The sequence below is a fragment of the Oncorhynchus kisutch genome, linkage group LG18 (genome assembly GCF_002021735.2).
Source record: "Oncorhynchus kisutch isolate 150728-3 linkage group LG18, Okis_V2, whole genome shotgun sequence".
Lineage (NCBI taxonomy): Eukaryota > Metazoa > Chordata > Actinopteri > Salmoniformes > Salmonidae > Oncorhynchus > Oncorhynchus kisutch.
The window spans coordinates 67,523,569-67,546,343 of NC_034191.2; the positions used below are offsets into that span (position 1 = coordinate 67,523,569).

The following is a 22,775-nucleotide window of genomic DNA, read 5'->3' on the forward strand; positions in this document are numbered from 1 at the left end:
AAACTTCAGAGTGTTTTCTATCCAATTATACCAATTATATGCATATCCTAGCGTCTGGGCCTGAGTAACAGGCAGTTTACTTTGGGCACGTCATTTATCCAAACTTCTGAACACTGCCCCATAGCCCTAAGAGGTTGGTATCTGCACCTGCTCTTCATATACCTGTCAGAGGCAGCAGACCCCGGCCATCAGAACCCTAATGGCGTCTAGAGAAGATTGTTTCCAGCTCATTCAGACACTGTTGTCCTTAACCCCAATGACAGCGGGTGGCAACACACACACGTACACACACACACCCATACATACACACACACTGTAAAAATTCTCTCTCATCCTGCTCATGTCCCAGTGTATTTCCAGTAGGAAGGTAGCCCATGGGGCATGCTGCCTGTATTGATCTGATGTCCCTCGTATATTACTGCAAACACACAACTAGCTGGCCTTACACACACATTCACTCTCAATGTGTGTATGTGTGTGTGTGTGTGTGTGTGTGTGTGTGTGTGTGTGTGTGTGTGTGTGTGTGTGTGTGTGTGTGTGTGTGTGTGTGTGTGTGTGTGTGTGTGTGTGTGTGTGTGTGTGTGTCTAGCAGACAGATACAGCTTTGTCACGCTAAGTACCGTAGTGGAGCTTCCCAAAGAGGAGCTACACCAGCAGCTGTTATCAATCCACGTCTCTCTTCCCTCTCTTCTCTTCTCCTTTTTTCTCTTACTTCTTCTCCTGTGAAGGATTGAAGTGTTTGCAGGGGGATTTAGCTCTGTGACAAGAGGGAAGGGATGAACACAGCGAGAAAATAGAGGAGAGACAGGCTCTAAACTCTCGTTTTGAAGTTGAATTTGTTAAAAGGCACACTAGGGAGGAGAACAGAGTACTTCTTCACAACCACTCTCTATCTCTATCTCTCTCACACACACTCTCTCATTTTAAAGGGGGCAATCAGCAGTTGAAACAATAACAAAGAGCCATCCCTAACACTGTTTTGGTAAAAAGCTGAGGGATGAGCTGGAGAAATGTAACCACTCTAAAAGTCATAGATAGCTATGGATGCAAATACCAAAAATTACAATTGTAACCATGTTTGAGGGTATACAGTGTTTGTTTACATTTTCCCTAGTATACATAGGACAAGCTTATATTTTAGTTTGATGGGGTAAGACAGTTGAACTAAGTGGAATTTATAAGACATATTCTTTAAGAATCAATGGGTAATACATATGGATTTATATTGCCCCGTTAATAGTCTAATAGGTGTATCATTTAGTTTAGTTCTATTCTTTTTATCAAAGGTCTCTAATTATATTGCTCTCAAGAGGAAAAGTTGAAAAGATTGTTTCAAAAATGTTCATTACAAAATACCTTTAAGGTGATTGACACAAAAGACCCACATTGACTTGAGCACCTGGAAGTGTATATGAGCGGGCATGTACGAATGCACACACACACACACACACACACACACACACACTCACACACACACACAAACATCCATCCACACACACACACACACACACTCACACAAGCACTCACACACGCACACACACACACACACACACAAACATCCACACACACACACACACACACACACAAGCACTCACTCACACACACACACACACACACACAAACATCCACACACACACACACACACACAAGCACTCACACACACACACACAAACACTCACGCACACACACACAAGCACACACACACACAAGCACTCACACACTCACACACACACTCACATACACACACACAATCCGCCACACGTACACCCAGTGTTTGATGAGATATTAGAAATGCAGGAATAAATTATTTAATTTCCAAAATGCTATATCCCCCCAAAAAAGTCACATTTGTGTTTTTTTCCTCAGAAATGATTGCTTATGGGTACCTTCATGTGTGTGTAAAATATTACATGTTCTCATATTTTTTATTCATAGATTTTAGATGTGTTTGAACACTTTGCAAAACGCTATATAGCCATTGTTTAGCTGGAATGGAATGTTTGTGTCCTGTATATTTGACTGTGATATGTTGTTGTCTCACCTAGCTATCTTAACATGAATGCACATACTGTAAGTCACTCTTGATAATAGCACCTGCTAAATGTCTACAATGTCAAATGTAAATGTTTTACCTACAGATATTATATTACTGTATTTAGTTATTATTTGTAAAAAATATATTAATGTCACAAGTGTATCATTTACACAGACGCTATTTGTTTCTGGCCATTTTGAGCCTGTAATCGAACCCACAAATGCTGATGCTCCAGATACTCAACTTGTCTAAAGAAGGCCAGTTTTATTGTTTCTTTAATCAGGACACCAGTTTTCAACTGTGCTAACATAATTGCAAAGGGGTTTTCTAATGATCAATTAGCCTTTTAAATGATAAACTTGGATTAGCTAACACACACACACAACGTGCCATTGGAACACAGGAGTGATGGTTGCCAACATTTCTGAAAATGGATATACTGTATACATTTTTGAATGAAACTCTGTGTGCCACTAAGGTGAGACAGAGAGATGTTGTGTGTTTCAGAGATTATCATTGCTTTTGCTTACTCATCTCCTCTCTATACTGTGTCTCGGATTATAATATTCATAGCATTTTATATTTGGGATTTTATCACAACAGAATAGAAGATCTATATCCGTATATTGTGCCCTTTATTAAAAATAAAGAGAATAGCAATCTTCTCCTATCTCATATAGTCTCATATTGTGTGTGTTATTGTGCTGTTCCCAGATATTATGCATATGTTTCTACTCTACAGAGCGAGGCATCTGAATAAAACAATGTTACAGCTCTTATTGCAGACCAGTGACCCCCCCACCTCATAGACACACACACATTTAAAGAGACATGAACCAGGCAGCAGACTGGCATTGGGACTGGTTTAGAATCTTAAAAAGTGTGTGTGTGTGTGTGTGTGTATGTCTTATACTAATATCTCCTGTGTGTGTCTGTGTCTCTCTAGATGGGACCCCCTACACATGGTGGGTGGGTAGGAGCAGTGAGAAACATTTCTACTGGGGAGGATCAGGGCCGGGGATACAGAAGTGTTCCTGTGGTATTGACAGGAACTGCACTGACCCCAAATATGACTGTAACTGTGACGCTGACCACAAACAATGGTGAGTACAAGGGTTGCCGTGGAATGGGGATACTGTGTCTGTGTTTATTTTTATTTAACCATCCAGGTTAGTCTCATTGAGATAAAAATCTATTTTTCAAGAGAGACCTGATCCAACCAAGACAGCAGCGGAGGGGACAATGTTTTGAGACAAATATCAGACATACTGTAACAACTGACATTTGTGTGTGTGTGTGTGTGTGTGTGTGTGTGTGTGTGTGTGTGTGTGTGTGTGTGTGTGTGTGTGTGTGTGTGTGTGTGTGTGTGTGTGTGTGTGTGTGTGTGTTTGTGTGTGTGTGTGTGTGTGTGTGTGTCAAGTCATGTTGTCGTAACTTGACTTTAACATTCATCTGAAGACTGTTATTTATCAAATTAACTAACTATGTTTAATTGTTGCCCGATTAAATAAATAATGTAACAATTAACTCGTTAGGATCTGGGGCACCACGAGAAAGGTTCTTTAAAGAGCTACCAAACTCTAAAAGGTCTTTACCTATCACATCTATAAACAGTCAACTTCTTAATCATAACCTCGTATCATATCATCATTCTGAACAGTCGTAACCTCCTTGCATCTGCACAAACCAGAGCCTTACTTATGATTCAGTGCTAAACAAATTGGTTTAATTATTTATTTACTAGCTAATTACATGAGAACACAGGATAAACATGCATACTCTGCACCGGTTATTGACTGGAGACTTAATACACTGAAAACAGGTCCCTAGCGGAATGACAACAACATGGCTGCTTATTAAAGAAAATATGGAGAGGGAGAGAGAGAGGGACAGAAACACTTAACATTGGGACATTCAGAAACTACTTTCACCTACAGTAACCATATACTTTGCACACGAATCGCCACCCGCTTTGAGTAAGAAATCATGTATGTTTTTACGTGAAATGCCTGTGTTCGCCGGGGATCTCTCGATGAACAGGGCAGCCTTGGAATGGGGTTGGGCCTTTTCACAGCACGCTTGTAAGGCTCTGATTGTCCAAAATGTTTCTTGAAGATGCTTCTTTGAAGATAAGCTAGCCAGACGGATCGATGGTTCCCAAGTGGGGTGATGAGAGTAGTGTAATACGATGGTTTGAGCAGAGTAACAGGATGGTCCTACTTAAATTCGCTTTCAAAAATACTTTACTTATTACAGCTAATCAGCCATTACAGTGATTGTCTGAGAGGTGAGTTTAATTTCTTCACCTTATGTTAAGATTGAAAGTTCAAACCATTTTAAACGTGTAGCTGCCGCTTCAAGCATTTCTGGTCCAATGTGTTTTTTCTTAACCCATCATTTATACGTTTTGGTGGAAAGGGGCAGTTCCGGCAGGCTGTTTATGGCTTCTCAAATCACATCCCTCTCTTAACAAAAACACTTTCATATTTTATTCATATTACATGCACAACGCATAGTATGGAAACTTCATATACTGTGTATGTAGTGGGTATACTTTCCAAGTTGCAATATTTCCTTTATAACATTTTTAATGACATCACAAAATAACCAACATGAGGACGTTAGTGTTCAAAAGATCGCCTCTGACCATTCCCTACGTTCAATGTTAGAAATATTGTTCCAGTAGTTGCTTTTGAACGTGTTAGAGTTTCAGCCGGAAAAAGGTCTATTGAGCCAAAGCACATTCCTTTAGTGAATTTGGAGAGTGCAGGCCTGGATCTCCTCCCTTGATTTACAACAGGATGTGAGTTGTTAATCCCCACTAGTTATTTCCTTCCACCTCTACGGGTGAGAGGGGGTCTCATTGAAGTTATTCATTGCAAACCTGATCTGACCTATTTGGATTCTTGTGGACAGTCATGACAACCAGAAGTCCCCACAAGACTGTGTGTGTGTGTGATATAAATATTACACATAGAAACAACAAGGTTAGTGTATAAAAGTCTCTGTGTTGAAGCAGTGAGTGATGCCCCCCCCCCCCTCCTCCAATAATAACTAAACATTGTGTTTCTGAACCCTTTAAAACACCTGATGGATGTTCTCATTAGAATAATGTATGGCTGCTAGTTACTCTTTCTCTTTCTCCTTCTGTCCTTTTCTGAATTACCCTCTCCTTCTCTCTTCTCTTCTTCTGTCTCTCTTCCTCCCCCTCCCTCTCCTATTCTCCCCATTCGCTTCACAACACCCTCTCTCTCTCTTTCTTTCTCTTTCTCCTTCTCTTGTTACGATAACTGATGAGTGTTATTCTCTCTCTCCCTCTTTCCATTAATATTGTGTGTATTAATGTTTTTTTCTCCGGTTGAGTGAGTATGTGATCTATAGTACACACATCTCTATTTCCCCTCATTACACATAGAGTTGGCATGACACACACACACACTTGGCTCTCATCGTGTCCTCCATATATTAGTTCTCATAAAAGGCAGAGAACAACAAGCAGATAATAAGGACAAATACAGGCTGCTTCAGAACAAAGACCATTTATTTAAAACGTTAACGCTTTACAAGTTTACCCTCTCTCTCTCTCTCTCTCTCTCTCTCTCCCTTTTCTTCATTCCATAATATTTGTTATATTTCTGCAAGATTAATATTATAGAAAAATACTATCTCCTCCTTTTCCTCTCTTCCTTCATCTGTTCTTTCTTCTCCTCCCCAGGAGAGAGGACAGTGGTCTGTTGGTGTATAAGGACCATTTGCCAGTCAGTCAGGTTGCCGTGGGTGACACCAACAGGCTGGGTTCAGAGGCAAAGCTCACAGTCGGGCCGCTCCGTTGTCAAGGAGACCGTGAGTTCCGCCCATGAAGCTGTTATTCGTTTTTTTCAGTCACTTTGGTGCAATTTTCAAAAGTATGTGGTACATTTTCAAAATGCTTAGTACAAAACTCAAAACTGATCATCAAAAAAGGCAGTTGTTTCAAAACTCTAAGCATATTTTTCAAATTATTAAGTATAACACACTAAATCATAGTCCATTTTTCAACAAACTTATTCAGTGTTTCATCTAGAAATACATGTTTCACATTGCAATACTGTATACAGTGCTTTTGGAAAGTATTCAGACCCCTTGACTTTTTCCACATTTTGTTACATTACAGCCTTATTTTAAAATGTAATGAAAAAATAATTCCCTCATCAATCTACACACAATACCCCATAATGACAGATTGGTGGAGTGATGCAGAGATTATTGTCCTTCTGGAATGTTTCCCATCTCCAAAGAGGAACTTTTTATAAACACCAAGACTCTTCCTAGAGCTGGCTGCCCGGCCAAACTTATCAATCGAGGGTGACCAAGAACCCGATGGTAACTCTGACAGAGCTCCAAACTTCTTCCATTTAAGAATTATGGCAGCCACTGTGTTCTTGGGGACATTCAATGCTACAGAAATCCTGTCTTGGAGCTCTCTACGGACAATTCCTTCGACCTCATGGCTTGGTTTTTGCTCTGACATGCAATGTCAACTGTAGGACCTTATATAGACGTATGTGCCTTTCCAAATCATGTCCAATCAATTGAATTTACCACAGGTGGATTCCATTCAAGGATGATCCATTGATCAAGGATGATCAATGGAAACAGGATGCACCTGAGCTTAATTTCATGTCTCATAGCAAAGGGTCTGAATACTTATGAAAATAAGGTATTTCTTAAATTGCTGAGGAAAATATTTTATTTAATCAATTTTAGAGTAAGGCTGTAATGTAACAACATTTGAAAAAAGTCAAGGTGTCTGAATACTTTCCAGAAGCACTGTGTGCGTGGGTGTGTGGGTGCGTGGGTGCGTGGGTGTAAGGGTGAGTGTGTACGCGCTCATACACACCCGCGCCCACATACTCAATTCAACTTGTGTCTTTTGTGTCAATCACCTTAAGGGTCTTTTGTCAACTTTTGAACTTTTTCCTACAGAGTAATACAATTAGAGGCCTTTCATAAAAGGAATAGAAAATCAAACTCTATTATGCACACTTAAAAGGAGAGAGGAACAGAAGAATAGAATGAAGGAAAGAAAGAAAGGATAAATCGTTTCTGACCCTTTCGAACTCTATCATTACCATGTCCACATGATGTAGGGACAAAGGACCCGACCCTCAGTCATAGCTGGAATAGTTTTGTGTGTGGGTGTGTGCAGGACCCAGCCCTCTCATTAGGCAGGATTATGGGTCTTCTTATGGCAGGAGATCGACGAGGGTGGCATTTTCTGAGCTAAACAGACCAAGGCGGTACCTCCAACAGCACATAATACCTCACATAATTAATTCTGGCCAAAAACAATGACAATTTCTCTCAAACAGTGGCATATGGGCTTTTTAGGTGAGTGCTGATGCCGCCCTATGATAAGCAGTGCCCACTTTGTCAATGGCAGGGACTCAAAATAATGATCTTGTCTGTTCCCAGCGTGCCTCTCCAGGGTGCTGTTGGAGAGACACATCTCTGCAGCGCTGCACCAATGTTACGTCAAAAACATCATCTAACATAAATCATATAACAGATCTAGGATATGGTAGAAAGAGTATGTGGCCTTTTCTGTAGGCTACAGACTGGAGATAAAATGGATGACAATGTCATGTGACAGACACTTTTTACATCATGTAGGTTTCTCCGATGAAATAGCCTAACCCAAATGGCACCCATTCAAATAAAAATGCACAGACCGATGCTGACGCTAATTGGACATCTTGTTTGGTTCAGATTTTGTCAGGTCTGGACCAGCCTTGATTTGGCACAAACATAGACGTCTATAAATGACCTATTTTAAACTTTCCTTCAGAACCGAAAATGTACCTGATTTCAAAGCCCGGAAAATATGTATTTTTTTCTTTGATTCAGAACCAATATTGAACGTAACTTCAACATCTGGAAAAATATGTATTTTAGACGCCTTACAATGTCATTTTGCTTACTTGGACTGTTCTTGTAGGAGCTTGTCTCGCGTAGGGTCGGCTGAACAGCCAGGACAGGCCCTGTGTGTGTGTGTGTGTGTGTGTGTGTGTGTGTGTGTGTGTGTGTGTGTGTGTGTGTGTGTGTGTGTGTGTGTGTGTGTGTGTGTGTGTGTGTGTGTGTGTGTGTGTGTGTGTGTGTGTGTGTGTGTGTGTGTGTGTGTGTGTGTGTGTGTGTGTGCGCGCGTACTTATGCTTGTGTGTCTCTTGCATCGGGTCCCAAGTTAACCCTTTTCTGTAGCCATGTCTGCCTCTGGGTAATCATAATTAAATAGCAAAGACTTCAAATAATAAAACGGGCCCAGTAGGTGGCAAGTGTGCGTGTGTGTGTGTGTGTGTGTGTGTGTGTGTGTGTGTGTGTGTGTGTGTGTGTGTGTGTGTGTGTGTGTGTGTGTGTGTGTGTGTGTGTGTGTGTGTGTGTGTGTGTGTGTGTGTGTGGTGTGTGTGTGTGTGTGTGTGTGTGTGTGTGCGTGTGTGTGTGTTTGCGCGTACTTAAGCTTGTGCGCGCTGCTTCTGGGGCAGTGCGATAAGCCCTCCTCTGTAAAAAGCACTGGACTCCTCCTCTTGCCAAGCATCACATCCCGTCCCAGAGCAGAGAGGCTTAAAGAGAGCGGGGGAAACAGAGAGGGATAGAGGGAAAGAGAGAAAGAGATTAAAAAAGAGGGGGAGAGAGACAGAGAAGGGGTGAGGGAGGGGCAGATGTAATGTTATTCAGGGCATGGCTGGAAGTGACAGATTTATCTGCCATCCCACACACACCTACAAATAACCACACAGTCTCGTAAGTGTCTCTGTGTGAATGAAGTCTTTAGATTGAAGTTTCACACAGATCTCACTGAACAGATAACAACATACAATACGTGCTACATCCCTCTTTCTCTTTCTCTCTTTCTTTCTCTCTATCTCTCTCACACTACCTCTCTTTATCATCTTCCCCTCCTTCTGCCAGAAAAATGCAGAGAGAGAGAAAGAGAGGGAAAGAAAGAGAAAGAGGGAGGGAGAAAGAAAGACAAAGACAATGCAAAGCTGAATTCCATGCCATGAGCTTTTGTTCCTCCCAAGGTCATCTGACATTTTATTTTTCTCCTCTCCTTTTCCCCTCCGTTTCCCCTCCTTTTCCCCTGTGTTTCCCCTCCTTTTCCCCTGTGTTTCCCCTCCTTTTCCCCTCCGTTTCCCCTCCTTTTCCCCTGTGTTTCCCCTCCTTTTCCCCTGTGTTTCCCCTCCTTTTCCCCTGTGTTTCCTCTCCTTTTCCCCTGTGTTCCCCTCCTTTTCCCCTGTGTTTCCCCTCCTTTTCCCCTGTGTTTCCCCTCCTTTTCCCCTGTGTTTCCCCTCCTTTTCCCCTGTGTTTCCCCTCCTTTTCCCCTGTGTTTCCCCTCCTTTTCCCCTGTGTTTCCCCTCCTTTTCCCCTGTGTTTCCCCTCCTTTTCCCCTGTGTTTCCCCTCCTTTTCCCCTGTGTTTCCCCTCCTTTTCCCCTGTGTTTCCCCTCCTTTTCCCCTGTGTTTCCCCTCCTTTTCCCCTGTGTTTCCCCTCCTTTTCCCCTGTTTCCCCTCCTTTTCCCCTGTGTTTCCCCTCCTTTTCCTCTGTGTTTCCCCTCCTTTTCCCCTGTGTTTCCCCTCCTTTTCCCCTATGTTTCCCCTCCTTTTCCCCTGTGTTCCCCTCCTTCTCCCCTGTGTTTCCCCTGCATTTCCCCTCCTTTTTCCCAGGTAACTACTGGAACGCAGCATCATTCACCACGCCCTCCTCCTACTTGCATTTCTCCACTTTCCAGGGAGAGACCAGCGCTGATATCTCCTTCTACTTCAAGACCAGCGCTCCCTATGGGGTGTTCCTGGAAAACCTCGGCAACACAGACTTCATACGCCTCGAACTGAAATGTAAGTGCCTGTACCTCGCTCCTCTCATTTAGCACATTCTTTAGTTCTGTGGCTTCTTCTGTTTTTACACTCCTTTCATTGGCCTCTCTGGCTTGTTCTCTCTCTCTTTCATCTTTTTCAATTACTCCCCTTTTCCCCCTCTTCAACCCTACTCTCTTTATTGCACTGTATTAGAACAGTGTATTAGAACAGTGTATTAGAACAGTGTATTAGAACAGTGTATTAGAACAGTGTATTAGAACACTGTATTAAAACAGTGTATTAGAACAGTGTATTAGAACAGTGTATTAGAACAGTGTATTAGAACAGTGTATTAGAACACTGTATTAGAACACTGTATTAGAACACTGTATTAGAACACTGTATTAAAACAGTGACAAAAAACAAGACATTTTTGTTCAGACTTTAAAAGTTTTCTCTGACTGCTTCCCTCTCAGTTCTCAAATCAAGTCAAATCAAACCTTAAAGGCTACCGATACTGTTTCTATACAGGGGGTACCGATACTGTTTCTATACAGGGGGGTACCGATACTGTCTCTATACAGGGGGTACCGATACTGTTTCTATACAGGGGGTACCGATACTGTTTCTATACAGGGGGTACCGATACTGTTTCTATACAGGGGGTACCGATACTGTTTCTATACAGGGGGTACCGATACTGTTTCTATACAGGGGTACCGATACTGTCTCTATACAGGGGGTACCGATACTGTTCTATACAGGGGGTACCGATACTGTTTCTATACAGGGGGTACCGATACTGTTTCTATACAGGGGGTACCGATACTGTTTCTATACAGGGGGTACCGATACTGTTTCTATACAGGGGGTACCGATACTGTTTCTATACAGGGGGTACCGATACTGTTTCTATACAGGGGGTACCGATACTGTCTCTATACAGGGGGTACCGATACTGTTTCTATACAGGGGGTACCGATACTGTTTCTATACAGGGGGTACCGATACTGTTTCTATACAGGGGGTACCGATACTGTTTCTATACAGGGGGTACCGATACTGTTTCTATACAGGGGGTACCGATACTGTTTCTATACAGGGGGTACCGATACTGTTTCGCTCTATATGGCTCTAAAGCCATGATTGACATGCCATGTGCTTTATGTGACTATACTTGAATGCCTGAAATGAAATGTCTAATTGGGCATTCAATCATATTCAGATTGAGAATGTTAAATTCAAGGGGATCAAATTTAGCCACGGTTCTTTTATGATGAGATGGCTATTTAACCATACTGCCCTACATAGGCAAAACACAGTCATTTATTTGGCTGAATTATCTGTATTTTTCTGTTTAGACAGACAGCAATTTCTGATACTCCATTGTATATTTTGATCAACTCGTTTGTTCTTGGGCCAGGAAAGTAAATACCACATTAATCAGATAATATACCTGGCCATTAAAACAAATGTTTTTTTACCAAATTCGTAGTTCCTGCATTTTGCCATTGTCGGGCAGCATAGTGGCTGTCAATTTGATGATGGATGACAAATTACATTTCTGCAGATTTCAAAGAGCTTTAGGTTTAATGGGGTTAATTCACCTCATCCACTCACAATTTTGTGGCAGAGTGTTTAGTAGTGATGTATAACATCTACCTTGGGGGGTAAACGTCAGACATCTTGGCTTACTACTAATATATAACACCTACTTAGGACACACCCACACCTCCTCCAGCTGCCATCTCTCTCTCTCTCTCTCTCCCTTTGTCATTCATTCCCTCTCTTTCTCTCCCTCTCACTCTCTCTCTCTCTTTCTCCCTCTCACTCTCTCTCCCTCTCTCTTTCTCCCTCTCTTTCTCCCTCTATCTCTCTCTCTTTCTCTCTCTCTCTCTCTCTCTCTCTCTCTCTCTCTCTCTCTCTCTCTCCCTCTATCCCTCTCTGCATCTCTCTCTATCCCTCTCTGCATCTCTCTCCCTCTCACTCTCTCTCCCTCTCTTTTTCTCCCTCTCTCTCTCTCTCTCTCTCTGCATCTCTCTATCCCTCTCTGCATCTCTCTCTCCCCCTCTCTCCCTCTCGTTCTCTGAATCTCTCTCCCTCTCTCTCCCTCTCTTTCTCTGAATCTCTCTCCCTCTCTCTCTCACCATCTTTCTCTCTGAGAAGAGGTTGTTGAATATTCATGTGTGAGTCGTGAATGAGCTTTAATTTAGTTGGAGGAGAAATAATTTATTTCTCTCGTCGTTCTGCCGCTCTCATCTTTCAAAACACTCTCTCAAGGGTGAGGTGGTGTGTGTCTGTCCTTTTTTCTTTTGTTAACAGAAGTAGAGAGGCGGAGGATGGGATGGAGGGAGCGATGGAGAGAAAGAAGAGGGAGATTAGTTGGAGTTTCACCAAGTCGTGCTCAGGCCTTCATTACAATAGATTAGTTAGTCTGTTTTCACACTGGGGCTTTAGGCTCTGTGTTTGGCTGTTTTACTCAGCTAACAGAGGCTAAACTGTCCCTCTGTTGTTTCTGGAGGGAGAGAAAAGGGAGGATGGAGTAGGAAAGGGAGGATGGAGTAGGAAAGGGAGGATGGAGTAGGAAAGGGAGGATGGAGTAGGAAAGGGAGGATGGAGTAGGAAAGGGTGGATGGAGTAGGAAAGGGTGGATGGAGTAGGAAAGAGAGGATGGAGTAGGAAAGGGTGGATGGAGTAGGAAAGGGTGGGGATGGAGTAGGAAAGGGTGGAAATAAAGGAGAGCAATAAAAGGGATGATGATCAGTGTGTGATTGATAGGGTGGCCAGGTGAGAGGGCAGAAGGAAGAGTGACTCACACATAGCCTTTAGCCAGTAACATCTGGACTGAACAGGTGGCTAGTGGCAGACTTATACACACACATCTCTACAGAGACCTATACATACACACACACACACACCTCTACAGACACACACACACACACACACACACACACACACACACACATCTCTACAGACACCTATACACACACACACACACACCTCTACAGACACACACACACACACACACCTCTACAGACACACACACACACATCTCTACAGACACCTATACATACACACACACACACCTCTACAGACACAGTCACACACACACATCTCTACAGACACCTATACATACACACACACACATCTCTACAGACACCTAAACATACACACACACACACCTCTACAGACGCAGTCACACACATTCTCTCTTTTGTGTGTGTGTGTGTGTGTGTGTATCAATATTTTTGTGAATTAGCTCCATCAAACACTGAGTGCAGTCATTATCACAGTAAAGCTGAAATCTATAATAACTAAATGAGTCTCCATAACCAATGAGGCATTAGATTAGTTATTGAACTGTAGAACTCCAGGGTGGAAAACAATGATTTATGAGATGAAGACTGAAAAGGTTTGATTATTAAACCAAAGGTACTTTATGCATTCAAATAAATAGATTCAAATGTGGTTGGTAGTTTGTGGACATGGCATTGATTCAAACTTCTTGTTTTTATTATTATTATTATTCTGCCTTTTCTTCTTCCTCTTCTTCCTCTAGCTCCTACTGTCATCTCCTTCTCCTTTGATGTGGGGAATGGCCCCGTGGAATTGGCCGTCCATTCAGCCACGCCCCTCAATGATGACCAATGGCATCGCGTCATGGCAGAGCGGAACGTGAAGGAGGCGGTGCTACAGCTGGATCTGAACTATAGGGAAGCTCGTCCCGCCCCTCCACAGGGACACACACGGCTAGAGCTGTTTAGTCAGCTTTATGTGGGTAAGAGAAAGAGATACACGCACACACACACACACACACACACACACACACACACACACACACACACACCAACATAAAAATAGTACAATACTGTACTACTGCATTGATATTTAATTCATCAGTCATTATATTTTAACTTTGCAAAGTTCAATAACTTGGCTATATAGTTTGTGCCCGTATAACATTATAAAGTGTCTTTATAGTCCCCTAAGTAAGTTCTCCGAAGCTTAGATACGACTGATTATCATGAAGATAAGACATCACACACACATACGCACGCGCACAACGTTAAAGAATTATGTAAAACTAACTCCTCATGAACGTAAATTATTAACAGTTGTAGAGGATTAAGACTTTTTATCCTCACACAGAGACAATGAATTAAGTCCTCATTTTGCCACAGAGAGACAATGTATTAAGTCCTCATTATGCCACACAGAGACAATGAATTAAGTCCTCATTTTGCCACACAGAATGGCTCTACATTTTCATTGTGATATTTGAGTTGCTCCTCCGCTCCCTCTCTTCTCTACACAATGACTGTGAAGGTCATTAGGAGAAAAGAAGTTAAAGAGGGCTTTATCTCTACCTCTTCTTTTCACTCCTCTATCTCACCCTACTTTATGTGGCTGTGGACCTGCCAATACTTTAACACTGACGACAGTGAATAAAACTGGATTTAGGATGGAGGGGAAAACTGCTGAGGTTGAATTCAATTCTCTTTCCTTCCTACTCTTTCTCTCTCTAACTCTGAACATTTATTTTTCTCTGAGAAACACTTCTAAATTCCAATCAGACATTCCAAAGTCAGATAGTTCTGAATACCAATAACACATTTTAAATTCCATCGTCTCATCAGTTTTTGGCGGTTTGGATGGAAGAACATTATCACTTTGCAGCTTCCTGAATGGCCATTGGGATTAATAAAGTTGTATGGAATTGAATTGAATTAAACTAAATCGGTCCTTATATGCCACAGTTAACCATACAGCCATACAGGCACATATTGATTTGTGATGCGAAACTTTAATATCGGCTTATAAAGAGTGATAAAACTCACAGGAGACTTCTCCCCCACTATCTGATCTGCATGTACAGTAGGTTTCAGGGAAACCAACTCGTTGAATTACCCCTCAGGGATCAATCTATCAATCTAATCGCCATCAGATCATCAGCTTAACACAATCAATTCTTCCGTCACCTCCATACAGTCATGGGACCTATTGGTTTGTACTGGATCAGAGAGCGGTATAAATCTGACTGTGTGATAGGCTAGGCTGCTGTCTCTCTTGTAGCTCATCTGCATGTGTCAGAGCAGCGAGGGTATTTGCCTGGTCGGGGGAAATTGAATCAGGCTCAGATGGGATCCGCAGTGGGTGTGATTTGCATTCTAAAGCTGGTGTTTATACACAGGGGTGCAGGGGAGAACACACCCCAATACTCACTTAGGTGGTCCCTACATTACCTTCATTATTTATGTGTTTATATTCTGGTATTTGAGGTATTATGTTATATTATTATATTATTATGATATTGCATTATTTCCTATATTTTCTGCATGTTTTCACTCACTTTCTCTTTCATTTCCCATGTTTTCACTCACTTTCTCTTTCATTTCCCATGTTTTCACTCACTTTTTCTTTCATTTCCCATGTTTTTTCTTTCCTGTTCTCTTTGTTTCTATTTTTTATTCATTCTGCGTCCTCCTGGTCTCGCCGTGTGTGTGACGGGCTTGCTCACTGCATGTGCATGTGCGTGTGTGTGCGTGTGTGTGCGTGTGCGTGTGTGTGTGTGTGTGATGCAACTGTCCCAGGGAAGCCAGCTTCGTTGACCTGCCAAGACAGTAGGTAACATTTAATAAAAACAGATACATAAATATGCATGATGATTTTCAGTTCATATCCATGTAGTCTTTTCCCATTGACATTCATGCAGTGCCACTGGTGGGTATTTTGGACTGTGTCCATGCCTGCTAATGTCTCTCCTGGCCTTGGTTTGCTTAGTTTGGCTCAGAGAAGGAAGGTATTCTAGCAGCCCACACTGGACTAATGGATGGTGTGTGTGTGTGTCCCTCTAGGCATTGCTGTCCTAATGAATATAATATGCTAGTTCATTAGCACATCATTACAGAGTAATTTGCCCTATGGAGACAGAGAGAGGCCAGGAGGAGTGCACCACACACACACTGCACTGGTGTGAGCAACTCCAGTCCTGGAGGGCCACAGTGTCTGCCTGATGTAATCTCTACCTTTTAATCAAAGCCTGATGTAGACCTGGGTGTGTGATATCTCCAGCCAATCAGCCAGACTAATTGATCAATTAAGTGCTAATGTTAGGTTAGATAGGGCTGGAGCACCTCTCCTCTGGTCTGTTAAATCACTGTGACCATCAACTGTCATATATCCCTAACTCAACCTCAAGGGAAATTATCTCTATTCCTATTCCCCAAAATAATTGTATCTCTCTCTGTTCTCTCTTCTCTCTCTCTTCTCTTTAGGTGCAGCAGGGGGTCAGAGGGGGTTTCTGGGATGTATCCGCTCACTCAGGATGAATGGCGTGACCCTTGACCTTGAGGAGAGGGCAAAGGTGACATGATCTTTTATTTCATCATATTAAAAAAAAAAAAAAATGTTGTTCTCTTCACTAAAGCAAATTAAGAGCATCCAAAAGTCAAACTCCCTTTCTCTCTCTCTATCTACCTCTCTCTCTCTATCTACCTCTCTCTCTCCATCTACCTCTCTCTCTCTCCCCACCTACTCTCTCTCTCTCTCCCCCCCATCTACCTCTCTCTCTCTCCCCACCTACCTCCCTCTCTCTTTATCTCTCTCCCCCATCTACCTCTCTCTCCCCCCATCTACCTCTCTCTCTCTCTCTCTCTCCCCCATCTACCTCTCTCTCTCTCCCCCATCTACCTCTCTCTCTCTCCCCCCCATCTACCTATCTCTCCCCCCTTCTACCTCCCTCTCTCTCTCTCTCTCCCCCATCTACCTCTCTCTCTCCCCCATCTACCTCTCTCTCTCTCTCTCCCCACCTACCCCCCTCTCTCTCTCTCTCTCTCCCCATCTACCTATCTCTCTCTCTCCCCCATCTACCTCTCTCTCTCTCCCCCCATCTACCTCTCTCTCTCTCCCCACCTACCTACCTACCTCCCTCTCTCTCTCTCTCTATCTCTCTCTCTCCCCCCCATCTACCTCTCTCTCTCCCCCATCTACCTCTCTCTCTCTCTCTCTCTCCCCCATCTACCTCTCTCTCTCTCCCCACCTACCCCCCTCTCTCTCTCTCTCTCCCCCCATCTACCTCTCTCTCTCCCCCCATCTACCTCTCTCTCTCTCTCCCCCATCTACCTCTCTCTCTCTCCCCACCTACCTACCTCCCTCTCTCTCTCTCTCTCTCTCTCTCTCTCTCTCTCTCTCTCTCTATCCCCCCATCTACCTCTCTCTCTCTATCTCTCTCTCTCTCTCTCTCTCTCTCTCTCTCTCTCCCCCCCCATCTACCTCTCTCTCTCCCTCCCGCCCCCATCTACCTCTCTCTCCCCACCTCTCTCCCTCTGCCTCCCTCTCTCTCTAGGTAACTCCAGGTGTAAAGCCAGGCTGTCAGGGTCATTGTACCAGTTATGGGATGTACTGCAGGAACGGAGGAAAGTGTGTGGAGAAATATAATGGCTACTCCTGTGACTGCACTGCCACGGCATACGACGGACCCTTCTGCACCAAAGGTGAGAGCTAATCGCTGAACCCTGAAATTACTGCTAGGATGTTGGAAGGTGTAACCAGCAGACTCTTGTTTGCAGAGGAACTACAACATTTACTCAGAAGTAAGCATTAGTTTCTGTCAGTCGCAGTGAGACGTCATAGCCAGAAAGTTGATCCGTGACATATGAATTAATTTGTTTCCTAAACTTAAGCTTGTTTTCCTGTGTTCTACACAAGGCAGGGGTGACGAGACAGGGGAATATGTGTTAGAGGATAGAGGTAGAAAGAGAGGGGGGATAGAGGTAGAAAGAGACGGGGGATAGAGGGAGGTAGAAAGAGAGGGGGATAGAGGTAGAAAGAGAGGGGGGATAGAGGTAGGTAGAAAGAGAGGGGGATAGAGGTAGAAAGAGAGGGGGGATAGAGGTAGAAAGAGACGGGGGATAGAGGGAGGTAGAAAGAGAGGTGGATAGAGGTAGGAAGAGAGGGGGGATAGAGGTAGAAAGAGAGGGGGGATAGAGGTAGAAAGAGAGGGGGATAGATGTTGAAAGAGATGGGGGATAGAGGTAGAAAGAGAGGGGGGATAGAGGTAGAAAGAGAGGGGGGATAGAGGTAGAAAGAGTGGGGGGATAGAGGTAGAAAGAGATGGGGGATAGAGGTAGAAAGAGAGGGGGAATAGAGGTAGAAAGAGAGGGGGGATAGAGGTAGAAAGAGACGGGGGATAGAGGTCGAAAGAGAGGGGGGATAGAAGTAGAAAGAGAGGGGGATAGAGGTAGAAAGAGAGGGGGATAGAGGTATAAAGAGAGGGGATAGAGGTAGAAAGAGAGGGGGAATAGAGGTAGAAAGAGGGGGGATAGAGGTAGAAAGAGAGGGGGGATAGAGGTAGAAAGAGAGGGGGGATAGAGGTAGAAAGAGGGGGATAGAGGTAGAAAGAGGGGGGATAGAGGTAGAAAGAGAGTGGGATAGAGGTAGAAAGAGAGGGGGATAGAGGTAGAAAGAGAGGTGGGATAGAGGTAGAAAGAGAGGGGGATAGAGGTAGAAAGAGAGGGGGATAGAGGTAGAAAGAGAGGGGGATAGAGGTAGAAGGAGAGGGGGGATAGAGGTAGAAAGAGAGGGGGGATAGAGGTAGAAAGAGAGGGGGGATAGAGGTAGAAAGAGAGGGGGATAGAGTTAGAAAGAGAGGGGGATAGAGGTAGAAAGAGAGGGGGGATAGAAGTAGAAAGAGAGGGGGATAGAGGTAGAAAGAGAGGGGGGATAGAGGTAGAAAGAGAGGGGGATAGAGGTAGAAAGAGAGGGGGGATAGAAGTAGAAAGAGAGGGGGGATAGAGGTAGAAAGAGAGGGGGATAGAGGTAGAAAGAGAGGGGGATAGAGGTAGAAAGAGAGGGGGATAGAGGTAGAAAGAGAGGGGGATAGAGGTAGAAAGAGAGGGGGATAGAGGTAGAAAGAGAGGGGGGATAGAGGTAGAAAGTGTGTGTGTGTGTGTGTGTGTGTGTGTGTGTGTGTGTGTGTGTGTGTGTGTGTGTGTGTGTGTGTGTGTGTGTGTGTGTGTGTGTGTGTGTGTGTGTGTGTGTGTGTGTGTAAAAAACTGAAAACGAGGTCTTGAATGTAATGTGTGTGTGTTTATTAACACGTGTGTTATACCCTTCAGATACCCCAGAGGGCCTTCTCCTCCCTCTGTTCTCCTGCCACTGTCATATGTATGAGTGCAGTCATAATTGTGATGCGTATTTCCATTATATTCATATTTACACCCGACTCCTGAGGTAGAATATTATTATCCTGACTGTCTCATTCTGCTGCTGCTGCCATACCCTGGGGTCACAGACAGACAACTCTGACTTCATAATGAACAACACACACACTTACACCAGAGAGTGAGGTTCTTACCAGCATCTCTACAGATGTAGCTCTGTGTGTGTGTGTGTGTGTGTGTGTGTGTGTGTGTGTGTGTGTGTGTGTACACGTGTTTAACTAGTCTTGTGGGGAGCAGAAGCCAGGCAGTGAAGCAACACAGGCACAAGCGAAAACACACACACACACACACCCTGGACAGCCAGTATCTCCATAAGCTTCCTCTCAAGCAGCACGTTATCTCTCCTAAACAAGGTGTGTGTGTGTTTCTAAACCTTTGTGTGTGTGTTGTCTCTTCCTCTCTCTCAGATGTGGGGGGCTTCTTTGAGGCTGGGACTCTGGTGCGATACGACTTCCTGTCAGAGTCAGCCAATCAGGACACAAGGTTTGTGGCCCAACCTTCGACTCCACAGGAAGTGAATCTGACAGGAGAAGAAGTAGCGTTTAGCTTCAGCACGTCCAACACACCAGCTATACTGCTGTACGCCAGCTCCAAGACACAAGACTACCTGGCTCTGGTGCTACGGCAGAATGGTGAGGCACTGACACGACGCATAACACACACACTCACAGACACACATCGGCTCTGTTGCTCTTCGCTTCTCAGGTACGCTTCAGGTCTCTGCATTTCTGTGTGTGTGTGTGCGTGTAGGAACTCTCCAGGTGCGGTATAACCTAGGCGGACTCAAGGAGCCGTTCACCATAGACGTAGACCAGCGTAACCTAGCTAACGGACAGCCACACACCATCAACATGTCCAGAAGCAACAGGACTATCACCATACAGGTGCACACACACACAAACCAACCTTTCTCTCCGCCGTCAAAGCATCGTATGTGACGATTTTAGACATGTCCATTTTGAACCACAAGAGGGAGACAAAGGCCTTCAATAGTCTTAGGACTTGAATGATTGACAATGGCTTGATGCTTCATGGATATGAGTAGGCCTGTTTGAACACAGTTGATGCTGATGATTAACTATAGAAAACCTCCAATGGTTAGTATCATGATCTTCTCTCTCTTCCCCTCCTTCTCTCACTCTCCCCCTCTAGTTGGACCACTACCCCCCTGTCAGTTACTCTCTCCCAGAGGCATCAGACACACAGTTCAACCTGGTCAAGACATTGTTCTTGGGGAAAGTATTTGGTGAGTACAGGCACCTCAAATGTGTGTTTGACAGGTCTGCTTGGCCCTGGTAGAGACAATAGGCCTATTCAGAGAGCACCAGCAGAAGAGTGCAGACTTGTTGTAGTTATGCTGTGTGCCCACCAGAGGGAACTAGAAGACAGTATTTCATATTTCACCAGGACAGTCATGAAGGAGAAGGTCTGATTTAAAAATATAGATATATTTTTTACCTTTATTTAACTAGGCAAGTTAGTTAAGAAAATATTCTTATTTACAATGACGGCCCGGCCAAACCCGGACGACGCTGGGCCAATTGTGCGCCTCCCTATGGGACTCCCAATCACAGCCGGATGTGATGCAGCCTAATGTTGCGAGACATATTATAGATTTCAAAAATGATTGTCTGCTTTGGTTTCTGCAACATGATGTTCAATAGATATATTTTGCTTCGGTATATGATCTGTTGTCTGGCATTACTGGTGGAGTGTGTTAGTCCTGAGCATGCTCAGTAGGGTGCAACCTTACAGAACGTCCAGATAGGAATGTTATGTAGAACAGACGCTTCTCTGTAGAATTATAGGGATTCATGTCAGCTCTATACAAGACATTTCTAGCTGCGGCAATCAGAATGTTGTGCCCTCCTGAACACGACCCTGGCGTAGTATTATATTCCTTCTTGTTTGATCCCGATCACTAGTTTCGTATTCCATGACTCCTGGTTTTCCCGCTCTGTCCTGGGCTGGCGGGAATCAGTGGGGTAGAATAGCTGAGTTCACTTCTCAGCAAGAACCATTGATCGATGTACAGCCAACTAATATCACAGGGGATAATGTCGCTTTCCCTGTAACACACACTCATACACACAAAGCACTCCCAGCATTTATGCACCGACGTAGGCACACACACACACACACACACACACCACAGCAACCCCACCTGGCAATGCAAAGCTGCCGTTCAAGGACTGAAGGACACAACAAAGGGCAAAGTCACCATTGCTCTGCCAGTTCACCTTTCCAACAGGTAATTCATGCAGAATTATGCATTTCACAATATGGATTTATTTCCAAACGGGTTTCAACAACAACAAAAGTTTAACCGAAACTTAGACCTCATATGCAATATGGGCCTGTCATGCCAAATAATGTCCCCCAGCCAAATAGTGTCCCCCTCTACATCACAATGTGATTCGATAAACTTTTAGCGTCCTTTACGATATCAACGGTTTTGACGACCTAATGATTATAATTTTGGATCTCATTATACAGCCTAAATGACGTTCTTTTCATCATCGCTATGCAAACAAGGCTGATTTCCACGGCAGTTTGCTGTTAAAACACGTTTTGTTTAGCTAATAAAATGACAACATGAATTGTAACTACTTTTTAGTACCTTGTTAACATGACAACATGAAATACTCTTAAACGATGCTAGGTTTCGGGAATGGAAAAGAAAACATGTATTCTGCTTGACACATTAAAGTTATTTACCTTACAGATCACCAAGTCAGCGCATTTCCACTACATTCAAATCGGAGGACACTATTTGGCATGACAGGCCCCATCCAACTGCAAGGTGTTACAGAGGGTAGTGCTGACGACCCACTACATCACTGGGACTGAGCTCCTTGCCTTCTAGGTGTTATATACCAGGTGGTGTCAGAGGAAGACCCTCAAAATTGTCAGACTCCAGCCACCCAAGTCATACCCTGTTCTCTCTGCTACCGCACAGCAAGCGGTACCGGAGCACCAAGTCTGGAACCAAAAGGCTCCTGAACAGCTTCTACCCTCAAGTCATAAGACTCTTAATCAAATGGCTGTTTGCATCGATCCCCTAATTTTTGCACTGGCGTTCTTGCATTCGCTCTATGCACACTGACTCACACACTGACACACATACTGACTCAAACCTACTCACACACTGACTCACACACTGACTCACACACTGACTCACACCTACTCACACACTCACACATACTACACTCCAACACACACACACTCACCACTACTACTCTCCAACAGACACACACACATACACACTACACACACACACACACACACACACACATAGGCACTCTTTCACACTCTTTACATACAATGCATCTGGAAAGTATTCAGACCCCTTGACCTTTTCCACATTTTGTTAAGTTACAGCCTTATTCTGAAATGGATTAAATAGTTTTCTTCCCTCAGCAATCTACACACAATAACCCATAATGACATCACAATACCCCCATAATGACATCACAATACCCCCATGATGACATCACAATAACCCATAATGACAAAGCAAAAACATTTTTTGAAATTTATTTTTATTATTATAGATTTTTTTTACTGAAATATCACATTTACATAGGTATTCAGACCCTGTACTCAGTACTTTGTTGAAGCACCTTCGGCAGCGATTACAGCCTCGGAGTCTTCTTGGGTATGTTGCTACAAGCTTATCATCTGTATT

The 22,775-nt window shown here is 43.7% G+C and overlaps 1 protein-coding gene across 1 annotated transcript in view; it reads left to right on the forward strand.

The window, feature by feature from the left end:
* LOC109909926 (contactin-associated protein-like 2) overlaps positions 1-22,775 on the forward strand; it is a 286,511-nt gene that overhangs the window by 246,080 nt on the left and 17,656 nt on the right. The window contains exons 12-20 of the mRNA XM_031795298.1: positions 2,982-3,138; positions 5,751-5,878; positions 9,735-9,905; positions 13,426-13,644; positions 16,142-16,230; positions 17,212-17,359; positions 19,495-19,719; positions 19,838-19,971; positions 20,240-20,333. Of these exons, the coding sequence (XP_031651158.1) occupies positions 2,982-3,138; positions 5,751-5,878; positions 9,735-9,905; positions 13,426-13,644; positions 16,142-16,230; positions 17,212-17,359; positions 19,495-19,719; positions 19,838-19,971; positions 20,240-20,333 (1,365 nt within the window). The remainder of the gene's footprint in view (positions 1-2,981; positions 3,139-5,750; positions 5,879-9,734; positions 9,906-13,425; positions 13,645-16,141; positions 16,231-17,211; positions 17,360-19,494; positions 19,720-19,837; positions 19,972-20,239; positions 20,334-22,775) is intronic.